Source organism: Gambusia affinis, linkage group LG17 (assembly GCF_019740435.1).
Source record: "Gambusia affinis linkage group LG17, SWU_Gaff_1.0, whole genome shotgun sequence".
NCBI lineage: Eukaryota > Metazoa > Chordata > Actinopteri > Cyprinodontiformes > Poeciliidae > Gambusia > Gambusia affinis.
In genome coordinates this window covers 6,332,883-6,354,812 of record NC_057884.1, presented here as the reverse complement: position 1 = coordinate 6,354,812, position 21,930 = coordinate 6,332,883, and the positions used below count along the sequence as shown (strand labels likewise).

General features: G+C 38.8%; 1 protein-coding gene across 8 annotated transcripts in view; it reads right to left on the bottom strand.

Annotated features, from left to right (window-relative positions):
• The window catches only part of arhgef28a (Rho guanine nucleotide exchange factor (GEF) 28a), a 49,585-nt gene extending 31,024 nt beyond the window's left edge, over positions 1–18,561 (bottom strand). For 6 of the 8 annotated variants that reach the window (XM_044095970.1, XM_044095974.1, XM_044095976.1 and 3 more), the window contains exons 1-7: positions 18,323–18,560; positions 11,925–11,979; positions 5,546–5,690; positions 5,085–5,459; positions 2,788–2,965; positions 1,865–2,054; positions 1,329–1,392 (exon numbers count right to left, since the gene is read on the bottom strand). In XM_044095970.1, coding sequence (XP_043951905.1) covers positions 1,329–1,392; positions 1,865–2,054; positions 2,788–2,965; positions 5,085–5,459; positions 5,546–5,690; positions 11,925–11,957 — 985 coding nt within the window. In that variant the 5' untranslated portion in view covers positions 11,958–11,979; positions 18,323–18,560. Of the gene's footprint in view, positions 1–1,328; positions 1,393–1,864; positions 2,055–2,787; positions 2,966–5,084; positions 5,460–5,545; positions 5,691–11,924; positions 11,980–18,322 lie in introns of all 8 variants that reach the window. The other 2 variants (XM_044095973.1, XM_044095971.1) reach the window with 1 other exon arrangement.
• Positions 18,562–21,930: the final 3,369 nt, after the last annotated feature.

Here is a 21,930-nt window from a genome sequence, read left to right as displayed (position 1 = left end):
AAGTTACGGGGAAGGATCTAGCCACTGACAGATACAAAACAGGAAAAAAAAAAAAAAAAAGAACTGATCAGAATCTTTCTCTATGTGGGTTTCCAAACCAGCCTGAGCATGTCACGCAAGGAAGGGGGTGGGGTTTGGAAAAAACAGAAACAATCCACTCGTTTTCTGTCTTACGCTGCACAGGGACGTCTCCTTTTATGGTGGTTGTTAAAAGTGTTCTTTTTTTTTTCTAGGTTCTGCAGGCTGCAAGTGATGGATGTTTGACAAACCCGCTGTTTGCACAAGTGAATCTGCGGTTGTTCATTTCCTACAGCTCTGCAGGGAAGCCTGCGCGCTCGCATAGCCACGCAGAGACTTCCCATCGCCAGCCGTCTGAACGGGACGGTGGGAAACACGAGCTCTTCAGCTAATAATTATTGGCACTAATCCAGAGTCCTCTGATCATTAGGTTGGAACAAGTCAAATACTCATTTAGTCGGAGCGACAGCGCCGTCTCCCCCCACGGAGTTACGAGAGGAAAGCGAACGCACACAAATCAGAGAACCTTAAAACACGGGAGAGTGACGCTGATAAACCGCTTTAAAAATGAATTAACGCCACCGTGAGTCTGGAGTTATACTGTTAGATACTGTATCCATCCAGACACACGTCATACTCTCTCTTTTACAAATATTTTAGGAACCTTGATTTTATTTCAATAGTCTCTTCTGTGAGTTGACCCGAATACAAACTTCAGTCAAATACAAGATGTAAAACATGACGGCTAGAGGCTGAGGGCATTAATTGTATCATTTAACATTTACTGTGAAAAATTTCGTGTCATGGTAGGAATTTGGATTTATCGCTGTCACAAAGAATTTCAGTCAATGATAGAAAAATACAATAAAATTGGGCTTTTACTATTTTCTATATGTGAATTTAAAAAATATGATAAAATGAAGTGCAGCTTATCACATATTTTTATAGCACTATTGTGATAACTATAAAAAACTGTTTTTCCAGCATTCATAGCACCACACACATCAAATTCTTGTCTTGACAAACATTTCTATTTGAAGTAAGCCGCATGCATACAGAAGTGTGATTCATATCATTAAACTACGGAAGCCCAAGGGGAAAAAAAAAATCTAGATTTAAAAAAATAATAATTTTCATAAATAGCAAATTCAATGAAGTGGTACCTGTAAGTCCTTTAAAATTATTATTTTTTTTTATCTTAAATTTAATCAATGCAAAGCTCCAACGGATTAATTTTATATGCAGCTAAGTAGCTACTGTACGACTTATTCACCGCGTTTAAAATACCAAAAAGGAAAAACATCACTTACTTTGATTGTTCAGATGAGCTTCATTTTTGTGACACTTCTTGTGTTTCCCTCTCAGACTGTTGATCTTGGACAGAAACAAATATCCGTGTTGTAAAACGACCATAAATATTACGCTAAATGCTTTGTACGTGAACTACAGACATGTCAAAATAATTGCTCTCCTGCTCATGGTAGGTTAGCAGTTGTTGTAAGTTGTTGCGGATTTCATTGGAGTGCATGAGAGTAAACAGAGCACCGCAATTGTCAAATTATATTTGAAGAACCCATTCCTTTCCACTGTGATCACAAAAAAAAAACATCCCAAGAAATTACGCTTAGGGTTGTAGCCGGGATGTTACAAAACGTGGAAATACTCGAGGAATGTAAATACTTAGTGAGAAGGCAATGTGTTCATGTTGATTTATCTCCATGGCAACCAAACCATGAACCATATCCATGGGCATATTCATCAGTACTATACTGCATTTATGGAGAGCAAAAAAACAAGGTCAGAATAATGAATCGAGCTAACAGTGTTCCCTGTGGTTTCACCCCACCTGTCTGCAGAGTCTGTGGTCTTCCAGCTTTTCTCTGAGAACCATAATGGCGTCCTGGGGGCAGCCAACGGGAGGCTGTCGCAAAGTGAGGATAACAGACTCTGTTCCTGGACAAAACCTCAACATGCAGGAGCTGTCAGCCCACAGACAGAAAACACCGGGAGGAGGGCCTACGGGAGCCTCAGAGGGACTGATGAGGGGAAAGAAAAAAGCAAACAAAAAGTACTGAGTAAAACACTCTGTGCGGATGTTAACATGAAGTAGGGTCATGCTGAGTAGTTATAAACAAGCAATAGCTAACTTGCGCTTGACATTTAGTACCTTTGCTAATCGCTATTAAATTATATTTCTTAGCAACAGAAATGCACAATATTAGTGTTTCACCTCATATAAAATCCAGTTAAAATGGCTCTAACTGTACAGTAGCTTTGCTAGCAGAATAAATACTGCAGAATACATTCAGCCTCTCAAAACATCCACAACTCTGCAAGGAGGAGCAAATGTACGTAACATTTTTATTCTACTTCTTCTGCAGTTAACTTTCCAGCTCGAATCTCCTCGGGTCAGCTGGTTCTTGAAAAATGTTGTTTCTGTGTTTTTTCTAAGTTCTGTTTACACTCTGCCTGCCCTAAAAAGCCCCCAGTGGGGATCTTACAGCCCTGGGGAGAAGTTTTCACAGTCTGTGTACAGCAGTACTTGTTTTGCAGCTTCAGAAGGCTTTCGGGTGTTGCTTGTTATCTAAGAACAGACGTAAGTAACGAGAAAGCCAGCCTTTCTTCAACTGGATATAACTGAGATTTGCAAAATAGGAATATTTATTCCAGCATTGTGTATTTCTCCAATGAAAAAAATGTGCTTGCAGTAATCATCCCACAAATTAGTACATTTCCATAAGATAATGACAGTATTACACTGCCAGGCACCTGAAGGAGGAATCAAATCCGTCCCCCTGGGCTAGCTGGAGCGGAGTTTCCCCTTCCTCTTTGGGTAAGCTCGGCAATGTTTGACCTGCAGGCTGGTGAATTAGGAAGCGAGTGAGGTGGACCAAATGCAAGCGGACAGCAAGATGAAGGAGTGCTTCTTTGCGATGATGTTCATGACCTAGAGAGAACAGACAAAACAGGAATTCAAATGAATCAAATGTCAAAAATTTAAGCTAAAGTTAGAATTTTTCGTACGTCAGCGAAAAGCTGCATCGATCATCTCAGCAATAGGAAGACTTACAAATGCTCACATTTTGACACTTTACAAACGTTCACTGATTTTTTTTTCTTTATTCAACTTTTATTTAACCAGATCAAGATGATTGAAAACTAGCTGTCATTTACAACCTGGGACTGAGATTTACATGATAGATCAACACAGAGTAGTGCATAATCGTAAACAGTAAGGATTTTTTATGGGGCGTGCCGTGGTGGCGTAGGGGATAGCGCAACCCACATTTGGAGGCCTTGAGTCCTCGACGCGGCCGTCGCGGGCTCGATTCCCGGACCCGGCCGACGTTTGCCGCATGTCTTCCCCCTTCACCCTCCCCCTTTCTGTCAACCTACTTTCATATAAGGGACACTAGAGCCCACAAAAGACCCCCTGGTGGGGAAAAAAAGAAAGGATTTTATATACACTAAATGTTTTTAAAAAAGGAACCGTATACTTGAAAATTGTGCACTTATTTATATTTAAGTGTATTACATAAATCCATTTAAAATACATTGACATTTGGGTTGTAAAGGCACAAAATGATCTTTGCTAGTGATTACGTGCAACTCAGTGAGTTGTACACATGATTCACTATGCATGTGTGGAATCTGTAGTAAAAACACATGAAACAAAACGAGGAATGAATGACTCATAATTATGTCAGTTTCAAACAGTAAATCAGCAATATTACGACCCAGGAAAACTGGATGTTCCACTGAACACACACCTGGAGTGTGTGTCCCGAAGGCTGCTGGTCAGTGGAGTGTAAGGGACTGTAAACATTGGCCCCTCGACTCAGCAGAAACACTTCAACCTGCTCTCTATTAGCTAATACTCTGCATTGGTAAAAACCAACAGCATCTTGGTGTATTTTATTTATTTTCCATTTTTCATTGTGATCTCAGAGAGAATTTTCAAAAAGGATTGACAGCATATGGGTCTTTGGATTTTTTTTATTGTGGTGCAGAAATGTGAAAAAGAAAAACAAGATAATCCATTATCTCTACAGCTGCAAAATAACAAGAATTGCCCCATGGGCTCTATAACAGAGCTGTTAATTGTGACCCAGTTTTGTTCAAACTGTGGCGAGATAATAATGCCCAACGACTTCATGAAAAGGTCAAACAACAAGAAAGTTATTGTCAAAGTTTGGTTTCTGCAAACAACAGACTGAGAGGCCACCCCTGTGGGGGATGGTCTAGGGGGCAACAGCTACTTTGCATCTGCACCTTGTGTGTGTTTTGCATGGACATTTGCTTTCTCTAAACAAATTATGACCATATTTACACTCTGCTACACAAGGGCTCTTTGTGTCCTATATTTCAGTTTGTTGGCTGATGTCTGCCTGTAGAGCCTTTTCTTCCCGGCGGTGATTTCTGATTTGTTTAAAAGGAGTTAGGTCGCAATTTAGAAGAGTTAGAGTATTGCTAATATCTAAAAACACTCCAGTGTATAATTCATAGACTATATATCCATTTACCTGGAATAGTTGCTGGTGCATTATTAGAGTTAAAATGTTAACTAATAATTTTGAGCACAAAACCAGCTAATGATTTTCTGTTTTATTCTTTTAAACTTTTTGTAAATGTTAGCAGCCTTTTCAGAATCAAGCTGAAGCTATATGTTTTCTATGGAATAAGCATAAGGACCGCTCTTTTAGTAACGTTAGCCAGGCTAACAATGCTAGCTGTCACTAGAGACGGTTTAAAATTTGAACTCTAATATTTTACTTTAGTTTAAAAATAGTGAAGCATCATTCAACTCCAGATATGAAAAAAATAATGATGGTAGGCAAAACTATTCACACATTTATTGAAATCCTCCCCTTTTAGAAGCCAATTATCCCAACCGGACACCAGCCTTAATGAATGGGATTTTACTTTGTGAAGTTTAAATGGTCTTCACCACATAGTGTGCAAACTCGTCTGGCATCAACAGCCAGGAAGAAGCTACCGGAGTGTCTGTAAACTTGCCTGCATGACCCCAGCTCGTGATAGACGCGCCTGCCATACTGTTACATTACCTGCTCCTTGCTCCCTGTCAGCGTTTTTCCACTGCTGAGGGTATTCCATGCTAGCCAGGGCCAGAGTGATCTTCTCATCCAGATGCTTCAGGTCAACAATATCACCTGAACTTCCTCTGAGCTGGGTCTCTACTTCTCTGAACTCTAACAGTCCACAGGTCTCCTGGTCAGCTGCCTGCGCCAACAGAGGAAACCTCCTAAAGACTTCCCGATGGCTCTGAGGGTCAAGCTGGTCCCAATCCCCCTTAAGGTACTCTGCTGCGTCCTGAGCAGTATCGCTAAAGTATTCAAGGGAAGCTGTACACCCACAAGGATAAACTCCATTGTTCGTGGAGATGTAGGCTGTGACGGAGACAACTTCCACACGATCATGACCTGCGGATGAAAAACAAAACACCACGTTACAAAAATGGCAGCCAAAGAGACAATGAGCGTCACCCAATGATGATTTAGGGAATCACCTGGAACGGTGAAAGAAAGAGTCCGCTCGTCACTGCCTCTTTTTGCAGTGGCCACGTGAGTAAGTCTGGAGCCTTCTGCAACAACATAAAACTCGCCGTCTTCAGGGACTGCTTCTTGCAGCAACATGCAACCATCAACTTGTCCCTGAGATGATGAGGAAAAAAGATCCATTCATTTAAATATATCTTTGCAAGGCAATCAGAACATGTAACTGGGGGTAGCTAGGCAAAGGTTGATTTCTTTTATCAAGGTTTAAAAAAGGCTTTCAAAAACTTTTACAAGGTGCCAGAGTAAGTGCACGAATTATCTGTGCTTTCCATGTCTGTACAGGGGATAACATTGTAACGCAAAAGTTCCAGACTTCGCTTTCCAAAGTTCTCTGCCCCTCACATTCATTTTAAGTGGACGGAATACGAAACGAAAGAAATTAATATAAAGAGAGAAAGTGGAAAAGACACAGCAAAGGAAAGAATGAAGGACATGAGGGAGGAAGAGAGGTACTACACAAGACGTCAAAAAGGCTCCTGAAGGATTCTTTGACTCTTGAGACAGTGGGATTGTCAACATCAGTGCTGAATTGCCAAAGATGTAATATTTGGTAGGATATAACATTTAGGTGACATATTTAATAGCATATTTGATAGCTGACCAGCTGAATGAACAATAACTCCTTCAACGCTCACTTTAGGTGAATTTCCTTGGTGTTTGCTGCTCATGAACAAGGTCCTAAGAAATATCAGTATCGCAATATCCGGCAAGATTTCCTTAAAATTGTCCTTGATTCACGATGATTGTTCCTCTACAGTGACGTTGAAATTGATGGGGTGGGTGCAGAAACCTCCCCTATTTACAGGCAATTGTTGGAAAGCAACACTTGTAGCAGTAGATTTGTGATGGGAAAAAAAACCTGCATCTCAAAAACAAAAAACGCTGAAGACTTTCAAATATAAAACTTGGATTTCTATATCTGCCGCAATCCAGAGAGGCTTGAACAGTTTGTGAGATCCTGGAGACCGTATGGCCAACCTAATCCAACTACATTCATCTAAATCACACGCTTGCTCTACAACACTTCATATTGCAAAAGAATAATCTTTATCTAGTCAAAGAATGAAGAGTTGTTACTTAAGCCCAGCCAACAGATGAGTAGGGGTAGGAAAAACAGCCGTCTTCCTGTGGGAGTCAAGACTCTGGCTGCCTTTTTGCATTGTGTTTTGTGAGCTAAATCATTTGTAACAATGTTATTCCTTCTCTTATTTAAGAGAGAATAACATGACGCTTCTTCGCACTTTAGATTACATTTGAAAAGGTGTTTCAAATTTGAGAAAAAAAAAACAACAACTTTGTCAATTTGTTTTACCTGAAACTGGCATTTTTTTAAATTCACCCAACTCAAATTCACAACCATGTTTATCTTCTTTATCAAAAATGAACTGAGTTGCTTATTTCCATCTTCTAATGGTAATGTCTTTTAGCTTAATGAAAAATCTGCTGAATTTTATATCCAAGAAGAAAAAGAGGAAAAATTGATCTATTGCTAAAATAGTTATTCCAGAAAACAGAAACAAACATTCTTTGTTTCTGAAAAAACAAACGTTCTTTGTTTCTGAAAAAACAAACTGTTTTTCTTCAGAAATAGATCGACGGAAAGCTGTCAATTCCTGAATAACTTCCTTTTTTTTTTGGTGTGTATTTCCATTCCTTTGAACAGATCAAAGGAATCTGTTCAAAGGAATGGATTCCTGAATGCATTAGAGATTAATGCATTCACATTAATCTCTAAACTTTGACTATATTATTTTCTGTGTATAAAACTTTTTCAACAAATACATAAAGACAAACTATTCTCTCATTTCTATGTTTCTAACCCTTTTATATAACAGAAAAAAAAATCGTGGTTGACATAACATCCAATGGATGGATCGCATCCTTATGAAAAAATAATACAGTTGGCCGCAGGAGTTGTTAATAAGACTGATGTGATCTATGGCCTTTTCTCCACTGTGTTTCATGACACAACCTGATCCAGGATCAGTGAATAATTCAACACCAAAACTCTAGCCGCACCATATGGTCAGATTTTCAGGTGAGGCGCAATATTATAAAGGAAATATCCAGGCTAATGACAAAAGCAATCAAAGCAAGACGCAAGACCAAAACGTAACTCTGCCTTAAAATGGCACAGCTGAACTGCTTTAATCCTAAAGCTGCATCCAAACATGTGGATGACAAGAATCCTGATGTGTTGTTCACCATTCAGGAGCAAAACAACATCAGATCTGCCGTCCGGTCTCCAGGAAACCAGCAGTTATCAAGCAGAGCGCTTTGCTATGATCCCCTGAGTGCAACACATTGGTGACGTCAGGGGGACCAGCGCCGCTGGAACAACAAAAACAGCTCCGATAACAAGCAGCTCTCCTTCGTGAGAAGCTGCCTGATGTCAGGTTTTCTCCGTCTAGGATTTCAGCTCAGACACAAATTGTATTTTGTCTTGTAGAGAAACGGACGGCACACTTTTTTCATTATTATTATTATTATTATCCTCATGCGACATTTAAGAAGAATTAGGCTACACAAAATATAAATTATCAAACCAAAAAACGTGCAACAAAAACAAAACAAAACTTCAAACCTGCTCTGAGAAATTTCCCTCTAAATTCATAAACTCACAGATTAAGCAAGAGAGTCTTAAATTGTTTACAATGGTAATTCAGAAATGTATCCTGACCTTCAGGATCTGCTTGGAGTGCTGAGAGTGACAACCAACAACCTATTCTCAAACTCTGCTGATTTAATCCGACGTGAAAACAATGACGGCTGTCGGCCACACATTGTTTTCAGTTCAAAGAACGCTGACGGCTAAAAAGTAACTCAGAAGTAAAGTGCCTTCTCCACACTTATCAGAGGCCCTGTTAGAATGTGTAAGAAGCCCTCATACTAAAACATCTGGGAACAATATAAAAGAATAAATAACATATGATATACTGTACATTGTATGAGTAATGCATTCCACTGAGACTAGAAAGTGTTAAAAAATAAAACAAAACTCTGAAATTCTCTCCTAGAGGAACTAGTCGGCATGCTGTGATGCTACCTGTGCATCAGTTTGAGCAGAAATGCATCTTGGTAATTCTTTATCCTGCAAAGTTGGTGTCAGAAATGGGATGTTTAGCAGAAGCTCTGTTTCTTTTCTTTAAGCTTTTGTTGGTTCTAGGGGGCTTTAATTGTCTAACTACTTTTAATTGAAAGTAGTTAGACAGGAAAGAGGGTAACGAGAGAGGGGGAAGACGTGCGGCAATTGTCGCCAGGCCGGGAATCGAACCTGCGACCACTGCCACGAGGATTGTGGCGTAGATATATGGGTCGTGCTTTGCCCCTGTGTCACCACAGCACCTCGAAGCTCTGTATCTTTTCTGTGGTCATCAGAGCGGTCACTGCAGTGATACTGGCCTGGTCCTAGGGGTGGGCATTTATCGTATCGTTTACTATTTATCAGGAAAAACTGAGTCAGGAATTTCGGCTTTAGATGTATGGTTATCTCGATAAATTTAAAATAAAAACAGAAAAAAGATGATTAGATGCAGTTACAGTGTGCAGTTTAAGGATATAAATTACACTTCTTTCAGCCCTTAGCTGACACCAGCGTCCTCCAAACAGTTAGGTTTTTCTTTTAAGTAAATGGTGTCCAAAAGAAGCCTGTTTTAAAAGAGAACATGGTGCTACAAATGCTGTGCCGTGCAGCTGAAATCATAATTTTTATTTTTTTTTAATTGTAAAACATTTAATATGACACAACTGAACAAATATGGTATATGAATTCATATACTTTCAGTTTTATCATTTCTTTTTTCACAATAGTACCAAAATATATGGCAGTAAAATTCTAAGCCCGCCTCAACCTGGTTCCACTTATTTCCTGGGCCCACAAGAACCCCATAAGAACCTCAGGTCCAGGACTTGGCAAACGGACTGAGAGACATTAAAACAGTAAACACTTCTTGTGTAGATATACACGTTGTAGCAGTAATCTGGGATGGGCTCCTGGATTACAAAACCATTCAAGTAGAGAATTAACAAATCAAACGCATTAAACATCTCCTGTTTCATATCGTCAGAGTGAAATCAAGCTTCTGCAGTAAAACATGAATGCTTATTCAAAGGGATCATCAAAAAGCCTTAAGCGGGTATTTCAAGTATGTGACACTGGCTGTAGCAGGTACAAACGTTCACCAGCTTCAGGCAAACAATATTTTCCTTTTTTTTATATGGTTCATTGCTAAACACACGTTCAGTAAATGTACTGCTTATTTAAACTGGTGAAGTGCAACACAATTACATAATTGCACAATTACTATGCACTAACTCAAAAGAAACCAGCACACAGAAACATGCAGCTGTAGTGAGATAACTGACTGTATTACGTCAACCTCACATAATCCTTGTCTATTTATGAAAATATGACTGGAATCCCGTTTAATAATAACTGCTATGATGACATGATTAAAACTAAATTCGACAGTGGCTATTTTAGCCTAGCCAGAAGAAGATTTTTTTTGTTTGTTTTTTTTTTTTTAAATGACCAGCTCCGGTGCTTTGTCTAGCTGGTTGAGAAAAGCTGTTTAAATTCTTAAATAATTAATCTGCATTTTAGACAAACTGCATTTTTAATTCGGTTATTAGATATTTCTAAGCATTCAAACTCTGTTGCTTCTTTATATTTGTCACTTTGCTATTATCAGTGATCATTGCGCTTGTAGACAGGGACCTGGTTGTAATTTAATTGTGTAATTTAATTGTAAACTGTTCTGTGAAGGTCCCAGAGTTTGTTTTTTATAAGATCGGTGAAGATCAGTTCCTTGGAATCGTGAAGACCAAGGAACACATTTTCTTGTTTTCTCGCAAAGTTTTGACTTTTGGATCTCTGAAATTTCGTTGTCTTTTTTAGAAAAAGAAGAGGAAAAAAAAAAAAAGAGTTTAGTTGAAAATTATTCCTCCTCTTTATCTGTTTATAACAGCCCTAATACGTTGTCATAGTTACGTTTGATTCGGAAAACTAAAACATCACTAAGCTGTCTGTTTCAGAGGAATTTCTTTCAGTCTACTTTTAAATTAACAAAACCTGCCCGGGTATGAACTTGGAGCATCTAAAAACCTGGAAATGAAAGCTTCAAGCTAATCTTCGTCTTACATTTAATTTTCTTGTCAAAGCCAGTGCGGATCACAAAAGCAATCAAACGTGTCCGTTACGTTCAGAGGGGGGCTGTAGAGCTGGTCGAGCGGTGGCCTCAATTAAAACCCACTTCCAACTCAAACTCCTCCTGTCTGGGTGTAACTGCGTCCACTTGTCCATTGATCTCACAAGTATCTGCAACTGGCCTGACACCACGTTACATCTGTGAAGGTGCCCCATAAAACTTTACCAGGCGTGTTACAATGGAGGCCTTTATATGGCAGCGGCGCGCCGCGGCTTGTCCGCACAAAGCCCGCCATTGAAATCTGGATCTCATTCAGCAGCCGGAGTTGCTAATGTTGAGCCGTATGACCTTCCAGGTTGGAGACGCCACTTTCTCCAACCGGAGAGGCGCTGGAACCCGTAATGACTCACATGCCTGGCTTTCAGACCTCGTTGAGTCTAGGCGAAGGGTTTTTTTGGGGGGGGGGAGCCATCGTCTCTCAACCCAACACCACCATTTTTTTTTTTTTTTTGCCTCCTGAAAGCGGTGACACAGCAAAACAAGCAGACACTCTGCAAAAAAGAAATCTGGCATCGCTTCAACGACTGGCCCACCCACGTTTCCACACGCACACAAGGGCACGGGAACACCCGGGCGAGAGAGAGAGAGAAAGAGAGAAAAACAGGGAGAGACAAAGAGTGAGAGAGGCAAAAGGAAAAAGAGACAGCAGATTTGGAAAACTGAAGGGGAAAAGGAAGGTAGATTGAAGAAATAAAAGTATTACACGAAGGAAAAACTTTGTCCCACAATTAACCAGACACACCCAGCTGTTAATGCACATCCCATATATCTTTTCGCCACTTAAAACTTAAGTGGAGTTGTCTTTAAAGAGCCAAAATCCCACTCAGATGCGTTTATTCCTGCATCATGGCCTTCGTGTTTAGAAGTCACGCTTTTGGAGGTTTAACAAGCTGTCCTTCGGCAGACAGCTTGTTAAAGGTCTGGCTTCCCTTGGGACTAAAACCCTGGCTTGGGTTTCATCCGCCAGTCATCCAGCGCTCGGAAGGCTAGTTCTTTGGAGACAAAGAAATAGCTCAAACTGCTCTACTTCTGGACAGGAAAATTAAAAATCAAAAATATCACCCAGCAGACTTACACAAGACCAACACGTGTCCAAATAATAGCTGATTGTGCAGTCACTTACATATAAAGGAACCTCTTGTCTGTTCACCTCCATTTTCCACCCGTCCACCAGATACCTGCAGATGAAAGAGTCGAGTTACTCTAATGTTAAGTTAATCATAACACTGGAAACCACAAAGCTGTGGGTGGTCTGGACCCGGTCTAATCTATAACCCATGTTTTCTTCAGACCGCACTCATTTGTTCTCAGTTGTCTGGAGCTTTTTTTTGTCAAGAAGCATGAAAAGAAGAAACAATTGTACCCCTCTGAGATAAAGATAAAGCAGATATTTAATCTCCACAATTTGGTGTTTGATATTTTGATTATTAGCAAATGATTTAATGTTTATGAGCAAATCAGAAATGGAGGCAAAAGGGATAATTCTGCTTGAGCTGCTGCTCATAGAGAACAAAGCTACTTTTGAAAGATCTTGCAAAAATTCGGTTAGCATGATCCTGAGTTACGTTTATGAGGTCCAGCAATTTTCATGAGAAATTCTGTGTTGCTCTGACAAAGATTTTTGCAAGATCCCAGATTACTTTCAGCTAGTTTCTACAAATATGTTTTTTCTTACCTCTTTCTTATTCTTACGTGTTTCCCGTGCTTCCTGTCCGTGGTCTGAAGCAACGCGTTTGCAAATAAAACAACATCTCATAAGGCAACTCAGAATCCTACGAAATGTTTTCTGCTATCCTAATTATCACACAACTGGAGGAGATTCTCCTTGAATTACTGCAAAGGAATCTCAACCTGAACCTTGTACAACTTTTGCAATATCTGAAAAATTAACTCAGCATTACGGGGAATAAAAGAATATTTTAACACTAATATCCTAATTTGAGGCTTTTCTAATATCACGCGTCTCTTTTTTTGATCTAAAGACTACCGTGCTCAAAATATAGAAATAGACATTAGCTTTAAAAAGTCACACTGACGTAAACGTGAAGCACCTTTTAATTATTTTTTAAAACTTTAGTGAATGCATGAAGTTAACATCCGATGCTAGCTGATGCTACCGCGCCTACACTGTCTATCTGCTCTGACATGGTGAAGCACAGCAGGAAACTAGAACTGCATCTTCTGCTCAGATGTAATCAGCCATGACATCATCCTCAACTGAGCATTAGGCTGCATACTAACACCTACCAACAGTTTGATCATTTGCTTTTACTTCTCCGCTCTCTATGCTAGGCTAATAATGACGAAGACAAAGTAACATTCTCCTGTTGCTGTCAAGCTGCTTACATATGTGTCTAGGGTGATTTTGTGTTGTATAGTTGTGAATTTTTTTTTAAGTAATCTCACAGCTGACGTTGTGTCCCAGACTCTCTTTTTCATTAGTTGTTGCAACACCCATTGTTTATTGGCAGCTCTGTAGTTTACTTTTAAGAAGTTATGAGGAACAATTGCGAAATGTTACAAATGCTGCAGAGTACGTTGCTAAGTAACCAAAGAGTGAGTTAGTTAAGGCCACCCGCCTCGCTTTTAGCTGGCCATGAGGGACCAGCTAAAGTCTTTCCTCAGCCTACATCCCCCACAATGCTGTGCAGTTCAGTGAAATCATTGAATATTCTTTCAGATGTATTATCTATTGATATTGATCACTTGTCTACACATTCTTCAAATAAGACAAAACTAGATTGCAAGTAACTTTTCAACAAGCTATAGGAGCTTGTTTTTAGTCAAACAGAGCTAGTTCCACTGGCAGATTATTTCTTTTATTATAAGACGTTTTTTCCATGTTAAAAGTGAAAAAATCTGCCAGTGGAACTAGTACATTTTCATCATTATTAAGAAATTATTGAACTGAAACAAGCAAATATTTTTTTCTCGAAAAGTTATTTGTGAGTTAGTTTTGTCATGTTTCAAGTGCACTAAGACAAAAATACTTCTCCATGCATATTTTTTGGGAGTTGCGATTTCCTTTGAGGGTTTTTTTTTTTTTATGTGTCTAAAGCTGGAAGGGCTGGGAAATAACACGCTAGAGCACTAAGATCCCTACCAGCTTGGCATACTATAAAGTATCCAAGGCACGTACAGCATTTTCAGGAGAAGATGCCACAGGCAAGGGCGTCTCTGATTTTAATACTATATCAGTCAACAGGTGAGTCTACATTTCATGTGGTAGTGTAAACATTGCCGCGGGTTGACAGGCTCCTCCCCACCAGGTCAACAAATGCGAACGCTTCGGTTCGCTTTCCTTTACAAAAGCTTTTTTGAAAAAAAGGGCATGACCCGAATGCACCCGCCAAACAATGAAGAGCCGTCTGGCTCTGATCTTACGGAGTTCGCCAACAATTACCGTGATGTCAAACCGTCAGACGATCAAGTAACCAAACCAAGACAAAAAAATATTTTTTTTAAAAATCACCTTGGGAGGAGGATGAGTTGCAAAGACAATTCTTTGCGTTTGTCATTGTCCTGGCCCTGAGCTTACAGTGACTCAGAAACCTGAGCTGGCTTAGAACCACGCTCTCCCCGGAACCCGGCGTGGGAAAAGAGATTACAAGCGCCAGAAGATTGCACGCTGTCAAAAGGCCTTCGGTGAGCGTCTTAGACAGCTAAGAATGCTATGCAAATGTTCTCAGATGTAAGCGAGTACGCCCTGCACTTTCTTGTCAGGTGAAGCGGGATTGGATTATGTAATTCCTTTCACATGGCAAGCTGCCACACTGCATGAAAAGAAGTAGCTCTAAACTAGCTCCCTGATGCAATTATGCCTTAATGTGCGGCGCATTTTGCACGCAAGGAGGAGACTAACACGGCGCTAATGAGCGCTAACATGATCATTAAGAAGAAATGATGCAAACGTATCAGGAGTTTCCTCCCAGTTTACTGTGATGCATTTGTCATATGCAATGTTGGAAACAGGGTTTGGCTTCACTTCAGGATGTAAACAACCAATGACAGGTGCTATTTTAAAGATACTGTCCTCTAATGTGTTTTTCTACCATTAGCAAATCTAGTTACCACACAGACACTGAGGATGTTTGGATTTCTGACGTAGCATTTCACATAGGGTGTTTCAAATGATCCCGCTTTAGAAGAAAACTGCAAACTCAGCTTAATTCACAGTTTGGTCGATGACATCACGCGTTGCACACGAACCGAGCTTGATCAGCTGGCAATGATGAAGATTGTGACAGATAAGTGACTCTTTGCAGATTTTGAGAGAAATCTGGGTCGCATTAGCGTTGTCGCCGATTGAGGACTTAGTGTCTGCGTCGGAGTTTGAATCGGGTGACTCCCAAGCAGAGATGAATACTGCTGCTGAAGCAAACTGCAACAAGTACAGTTACAGTTTCCTATTTGAAGCATTCCCTATGATTGGTATTACTGTGTATTTGACACTCATAAATGCAGTTTTGAATTTCATGTTGCCTCATCATCACTCTTACTTGATCTGTCAGTACAAGTGAAATGCATCCACTTGGATCTCATATTACTTGAGTCCATTGATTGTGAAGTATTAAACTTTTTTTTGTCCCATTTCTTTCCTGTGATGTTGACAAGAAAGATGGAAATGGCATAATGTGTCCTACGGGTACAAACTGCAAAAACACAACATCTTAAAAGTATTTTTGTCCAGTTTCTAGTGCAAATATCTCACTGCACTTCAGATAAACTAGCATGCAAGTAACTTCTCAGCAAGTTACTTGCATGCTAGTAACTTACTAGCATGTTACTCGAGGCAAGTAACTTGCTAGTATGTATGGAAGCCCGTTTCCGCCACTCTGCTAAAAAAAAATTAAAAAATTATCTCATTATAATGAGATAGTATCTCAAAATAATGAGATAATGAGATAGTATCTCATTATTTTGAGATACTATCTCATTATAATGAGATAGTATCTCATTATTTTGAGATACTATCTCATTATAATGAGATAGTATCTCAAAATAATGAGATACTATCTCATTATCTCATTATTTTGAGATACTATCTCATTATAATGAGATAGTATCTCATTATTTTGAGATACTATCTCATTATAATGAGATAGTATCTCATTATAATGAGATACTATCTCATTATAATGAGATTATTTTTTTATTTTTTTTTTAGCAGAGTGGCGGAAACGGGCTTCCATACATAAGTATGCTAGTTTTAAAACTAAAAATAAAAAGGGTTTTTTATTTTTAGTTTTCAAGATAGATGAGTTTGTTTTAAGTAAATAATTATTGAATAGGAACTTAAACGTCCATTTAAAAAAAAAAAAAAAAAAAAAAAAAAAAAAAGTGCCTCTTGTGATGTTACTGGTCTAATTGCATTCAAAGCAGAAAGAGCACGGATTGTTTTTGTCAGTCCTTGTTTAAAACATTGATTATGGTGAAATCCAGCTGGTTTTTATTGCCAGCACACGGCTAAATGGATAACAACATTAAAACTGCTTTACAACTATGTAGCAAAACAAATTTTTAAAAACTGACCATAAACAGGTCAGTTCAAGAAACTATCCCTAAAATATGACTCAATTTTACAGGAAAATACGGATCGAAGCTTCAAAACATCTTCAAACAAAGAAGCCTGTGGAACATCATCAGCATCGAGGCTTATTCGTCTGGAACAATAAAGCGACTTATACTGAAAGCCACTCATGCAACCTCCCAAATGCACAAAAACAAACAAATGATGTGTGAAGGACCACAACAAAGAACGGCTTGTGAAAGTAGCAACTCCAGCTCCGCTTCTTACCTGTGAACGCGCCGGTCTAAACCAGGGCAGGCCCCAAGCAAAATGTGGTTTTGGGGCCCTCTAGTTCTGCTAACAAAGTGGACCAGCTGCAATCAGCAGTTCAATCATTAGATCTTTCACACACCTGCTATAAACTTATTGCATCTCTAGCAGTGCTGTTTACATTATATACATGTATAATACAGGATATATTTATTGGCCAAATGTTGACCAGTTGATTTCTGGGCGCCGATTTCCTTAATTTTGAGGGATCGTGATTGGCCGATACTTCCATGCGAAGCCCATCTCATCCTCTCATCTTATCTTCGTCAGCAAAGGTTTAAAAATCAGCCTCTGTCCTTTTCTGCTCTGCAGTCAGAGGTTTGACTGACAGACCGGCTCAGGTCTGAACGTTTGCAGTTACCAATATTCACCCCACTGTTGCCAACTCATCGACTTTTTTGCTATATTTAGCAACATTTCAGACAAAAGAAATTCATATCAGCCAAAATCAAAATCAGCTGGTCAGGCATTTTAAAGATCGGTAACCAGGGATCGGCCAGAAAACTGCAATCGGTGCAGCTCTGTACACATATTCATGACATTCTTTGATTAAATTAATTTCTCTTAAGCGTTGCACCAATAGATAAAAATTTAATTCACACCAGGTGAGTCTTTCTCCCCTGAGAATGTGAGCCATTCTCAGGGGAGAATGGACTGATTCTGAGCCTTCAAATGACTTTAACAGAAGTTGCACATAACCTAGAAGTTGATGTAAAAATAATGTTTCTTTTAGCCACAAAATGATTATCCTCAGCAGCAGACAACAAATCTCCAACTACAGCATGGAGCAGCTCATCCATGTAGCAGCCATGTAGCCTGACGTAAAAACATTTAAATAGACATTGTCAAACATTGACAAGTTTTAATTATTCTTATCAAACGTTATCAAACACGGCGCTTTGAAGCCAAAATACCTCAGAAATATCCAGAGCCACCAAGAGAATCAACTCATTTAAAGATAAACCTCAGCTTCACACAAACACAAAGACCCTAGCATAAATGTTGAGCTGTTGAACTGAACCGTTCCAGTTCGCTATCAAGCTAATTTTCTATTAGCAGCTTTACAAATCTTTTACATTACATTACATTACCAAGGCACATTAAAACAAACCTTTATCTTGGCTTTTTCTGTTCCTCCTCTTTTCTCCCTCCCTGAAGGAGAAGTCCTTTTTTGAGACATTGTTTTGCTAACTTAACTTCTGACCGGAGCTTCAGACATTTGGATGCTCATGTTGCCGCGAAGCGTGCGGTACCTACCGTGGCCACCAGGGGCCCCCAAGAGCTTTTTGTTTGTTTTTCTTTTTATCAATAAAATTCTAATTTCTAAATACAATATCAAACATATATTATTGTAAAAACAAATCACTTCATAGTGAAACTGTGTGTTTTTGATATTATCATGACAGAAATTATTACTGAGAAACAAAAGAAAAATCAGCTCCACTGAGGGGGGGCACTTAGTGGCCTTGAGATCCAAAGCGGCTGCTTAGTTCGCTTATGCCTTGGGCTAGTCCTCCTCTAAACAGATCAATTAAGCAAACGCACGCGAATTAGTTCATTAATATTAAGGCTGCACGAGGAAAGAAAAAATGCGACGCTATCTAAAAATCAGTTTAAAGCACCGTTTTGTTGTTTGTTTGTTTGTTTGTTTCCTGAATGAGAATGACTCAGTCTGCCATTACCTGCTGTCGTCTCCGCTGTTGTCTGTCGCAGAACTTTGTTAATTCAGTCTCGCTTCGGCTCTCCGTACATTCCCGCAACTCTCACGCCCTCGTTCCGCACCAGTTGCTTCGGTTTCATCCGCGTTTTTATTTTTTCTTCTTCTTCCTTTTTGTACTGGAAAAAAAAAAAAAAAACTAAAGTCAGCACGAGGAGTTAATGTCTGCAGGTGTCGCCGTGCAGCGTTTACTGCTTCCAGGCTGCTCTCCTGTGGTCCAGCCCCCTACCTCTCTCTCCGTCAGTCACCGGCTGCAGCAGGAGGACAGGGGAGAGAGACAGGACGAGTCCCACGGCCCCGTCACATGACGTCTATTATTCATTTGCTTTCTACGTCTGGTGTTAAATAGAGCAATTTTGCGGTTTGTATTAACATTTTTAGGCAGTAAATAGTCATTATGTTTAGGATAGTAAGCATAACTACTGTACTTCTAGGAGTAGTTTTGCTACACCATACTTTCAATTATGGATGGATAAAATTATCTTACTTCTTTATGCTTATTTTATTTTGTTCTTTAAAACACCTAAATTTGCACATAACTTTATATTTCTGCCTGTCAGCTTACTCAACTCTCTGCTAATTAAATCAGAAAATTATTCAACAGTTTTAAATAGCCTTTTTTTTCTTTTTTCTTTTACCACTTTCTTACTCTAGTCATTTTTGTCAGTTTCAGTTCCACTTACTTTAAGAAATATTTGTATTACTACATTAAATAAAAAAAATTGCTACTTTAAACGTCTCTAATTTTGTTTTCATAACCGTGCCACATTGTAAATTTCAACCAATTAGAGACTGTTACGTCACTCTTACTATTATTATTGCCTGTTTGTACACACTTGGTGTCCAAGTAAGTCTGTTTCCTTTTGTAATTGGATTGTTTCATCATAAAACCATAATTGAAAATAATATAAACAAGGTCAAATTCTTTTTTAAAATAAAAATACGAATGGTCCATTTGACTAACACAATCAGAACAGAAAAGCTGAAATTAAAATATGGTTTAATTTTACTTTTTAATTAAAATAATGTCTAGCCTGAAATTACCGTCAAAGAGTGCAGAAAATGCTCATATTCTGACACTATCTACATCTCATTTTGTGCCAGAAAAAATATGCTTCACCCCAAGATATCAATGATCTTAATTTTAAAGCTCAATTTCACCATGTGGTTAAAAATAATAATAATAATAATAATAATAATAATAATAATAATAATAATAATAATAATAATAATAATAATAATAATAATAATACCTATTTTTTTAGGCAACAAATGTGGGCCAAAAGGATGAGATACACCTCTGTAGCAACAATCATAGTATGCAATAGTCAAGGAATTTGATGTATGTCAAAAATGTATGCAAATGTTCTTGTTTTTTTGCTAATATGTAAGACTGTTCTCACTTTGCAATTGTGTTTGCTACCTTGTAACAAAGAGATCCATTATAATCCAGTACATTTTATGAAACCACTGCAAGCTATGGCCGTCACTGTGAAATCCAAATAAAATTCTCAAGTACTCCTGAATGTTGCTGTGGCTTATCTGGAACCACTTAAGCTGATATCAAGAAGACTGAAAGTCATCACTGAATTAGAGGATGCTGCAGCAAAAAACAAAGACAAAAAGGGTTTATAGGCGTACACACGCAGACATTTTACCTCTGACTGACTGTTGTGGCAAAAAAAAAAAAAAAAAGACGCCTTCTTCAAAAATCCTTCAAGCATTTGTCTTGTAAAGTCAGACTTATGAGTCAGGGTGAGGCAGCAGCAGATTCTTCACATCTGAAGACACTTTTAATTCAGCAGACGTGTTGAAAGAGCACATCGGAACCGGTTTGGTCAGTGTAAACAAGCAAATGGCGCCATAATGTGGTAATACTCCCTGTCACACTACTGTGGCCTTTCTGCATAACAAAAGGCTGCACTTGAAAAACTGAAAAACGTTATCGGGATGTATTTCAGACACGAGACGAGTGAAAACCTGAAAGTAAGATTACTGGATAGACGTATGCACCAGTCCGGTACATAAAGCTTTTTTCAATCGGATTTATTTTTGTGTCCCAATGGTTAGAGATTTCTCAAACCCTTGGAAGAGTTTGTGCTACGCCACACCGGCCTTCAGTGATGTCATTTGGCCAAAAGGCATGTTTGACCCACAAATAACACTTCCAACAACAAAAAAGCAGAACTGAAACATGGTGGTGGCAGCATCGTTGTGTGGGGGTTTGCTTGTTTTTATTTGTCAAACAGGACTGTGGAGTGGAGGTTTGCATAGGTCAAGTAAAGTTCTTTGCAATGCAATGTCCCTTCATCACATCTGCAACATTTGTGACCAATCACAAATGAATTTCAGTCATGCTGGTGTGGCGTTCAGGTGCTGCTACAACGAGCAAGGGCTGAAACTAAACTAAAGCAGAATATTTCTGACAAAATTTCCAATTTCAAACGAGCTCATTTTCCACATTTTGTCATGTTCTAACTACAAAATTTGACACATTTTGTTTGGAATGAAAGCAAGACTTAAACATTTGAAAAATTAGGTTTTTTTCCATTTGTATTCTATCCTGTCCGACTCATTACTCTGATGAACATTTTCGCTGCAATTACAGTTCTTTTACTGCGTGATTTGAACAGCTTTTCATATCTCAGGACAAAACATTTTCCCAAATTTTCTTTGGAAAGCAACTACATTTCAGTTAGATTAGGTGGGGAAAAGCTGCTTAAGTTGAGTTTTAAGACTTGCCGTAGAATCACAATTATGAAGGAAGCAGGAGAACATGGAGTGAATCTGCCAGTGCGCAGGGAGACCATGCTAATAATAGCACTAATGTACAAAGAGGAAATAGTGCCTCTTCTTACCCCAGAATTTCACTGATTTAGTCAGCATTTTTATATTTTATATTATAATATACTGTTCTAGTGTTTTTTTGTAACCTATTAGTTTGTCATAAACAGTACTAGTACCATCTTTCAGATCAGTGCACCAAATAAATCACCTGGCTTTTAGATTGTGCTTAACTTGTGCTTGTAAAACATGGCTAAATGGTCCAGTTTCCTCTGCCGTGTTTGACTGTTGACATGAGGTGTTACTGTGTTTGGTTTTCACCAACTGGACTGTATACCCAAACATCTATTCTTTGCTGCTGTTTGTTAACAAGGACATTGTTTGAGATGTACTGTCACTTCACTCTGATCAAATTCCCAAGTATGTCCTTTGTTGTCGTATTATTTTAAGAAGGAAGAGACCTCCTGCTAGTTTAAGGAATTATTTATTTTGTGTTTTTCTGGCTATTTTATGATGTCAACATTGCTTTATATAATCTACAATGTGTTGTTTTGGCTCTGTTCCTTGAAAATGACAGTTTTACTGGAAGAAACTTGCCATGAATCACTCCCCACTGCATTTTCACCCATCCACTAACCAAGTCGGAATGTTTTGTTTTTCTTTATCTGTAAAAAGATTTCTTACAACACACAGATAGTCACAGCTTAAAAATAGAGAAATTACAGTTTCTTTCTTCTAGATCATTTAAGTTTTTTTTGTTAACATGTTAACATTTTTATATCATAAGCT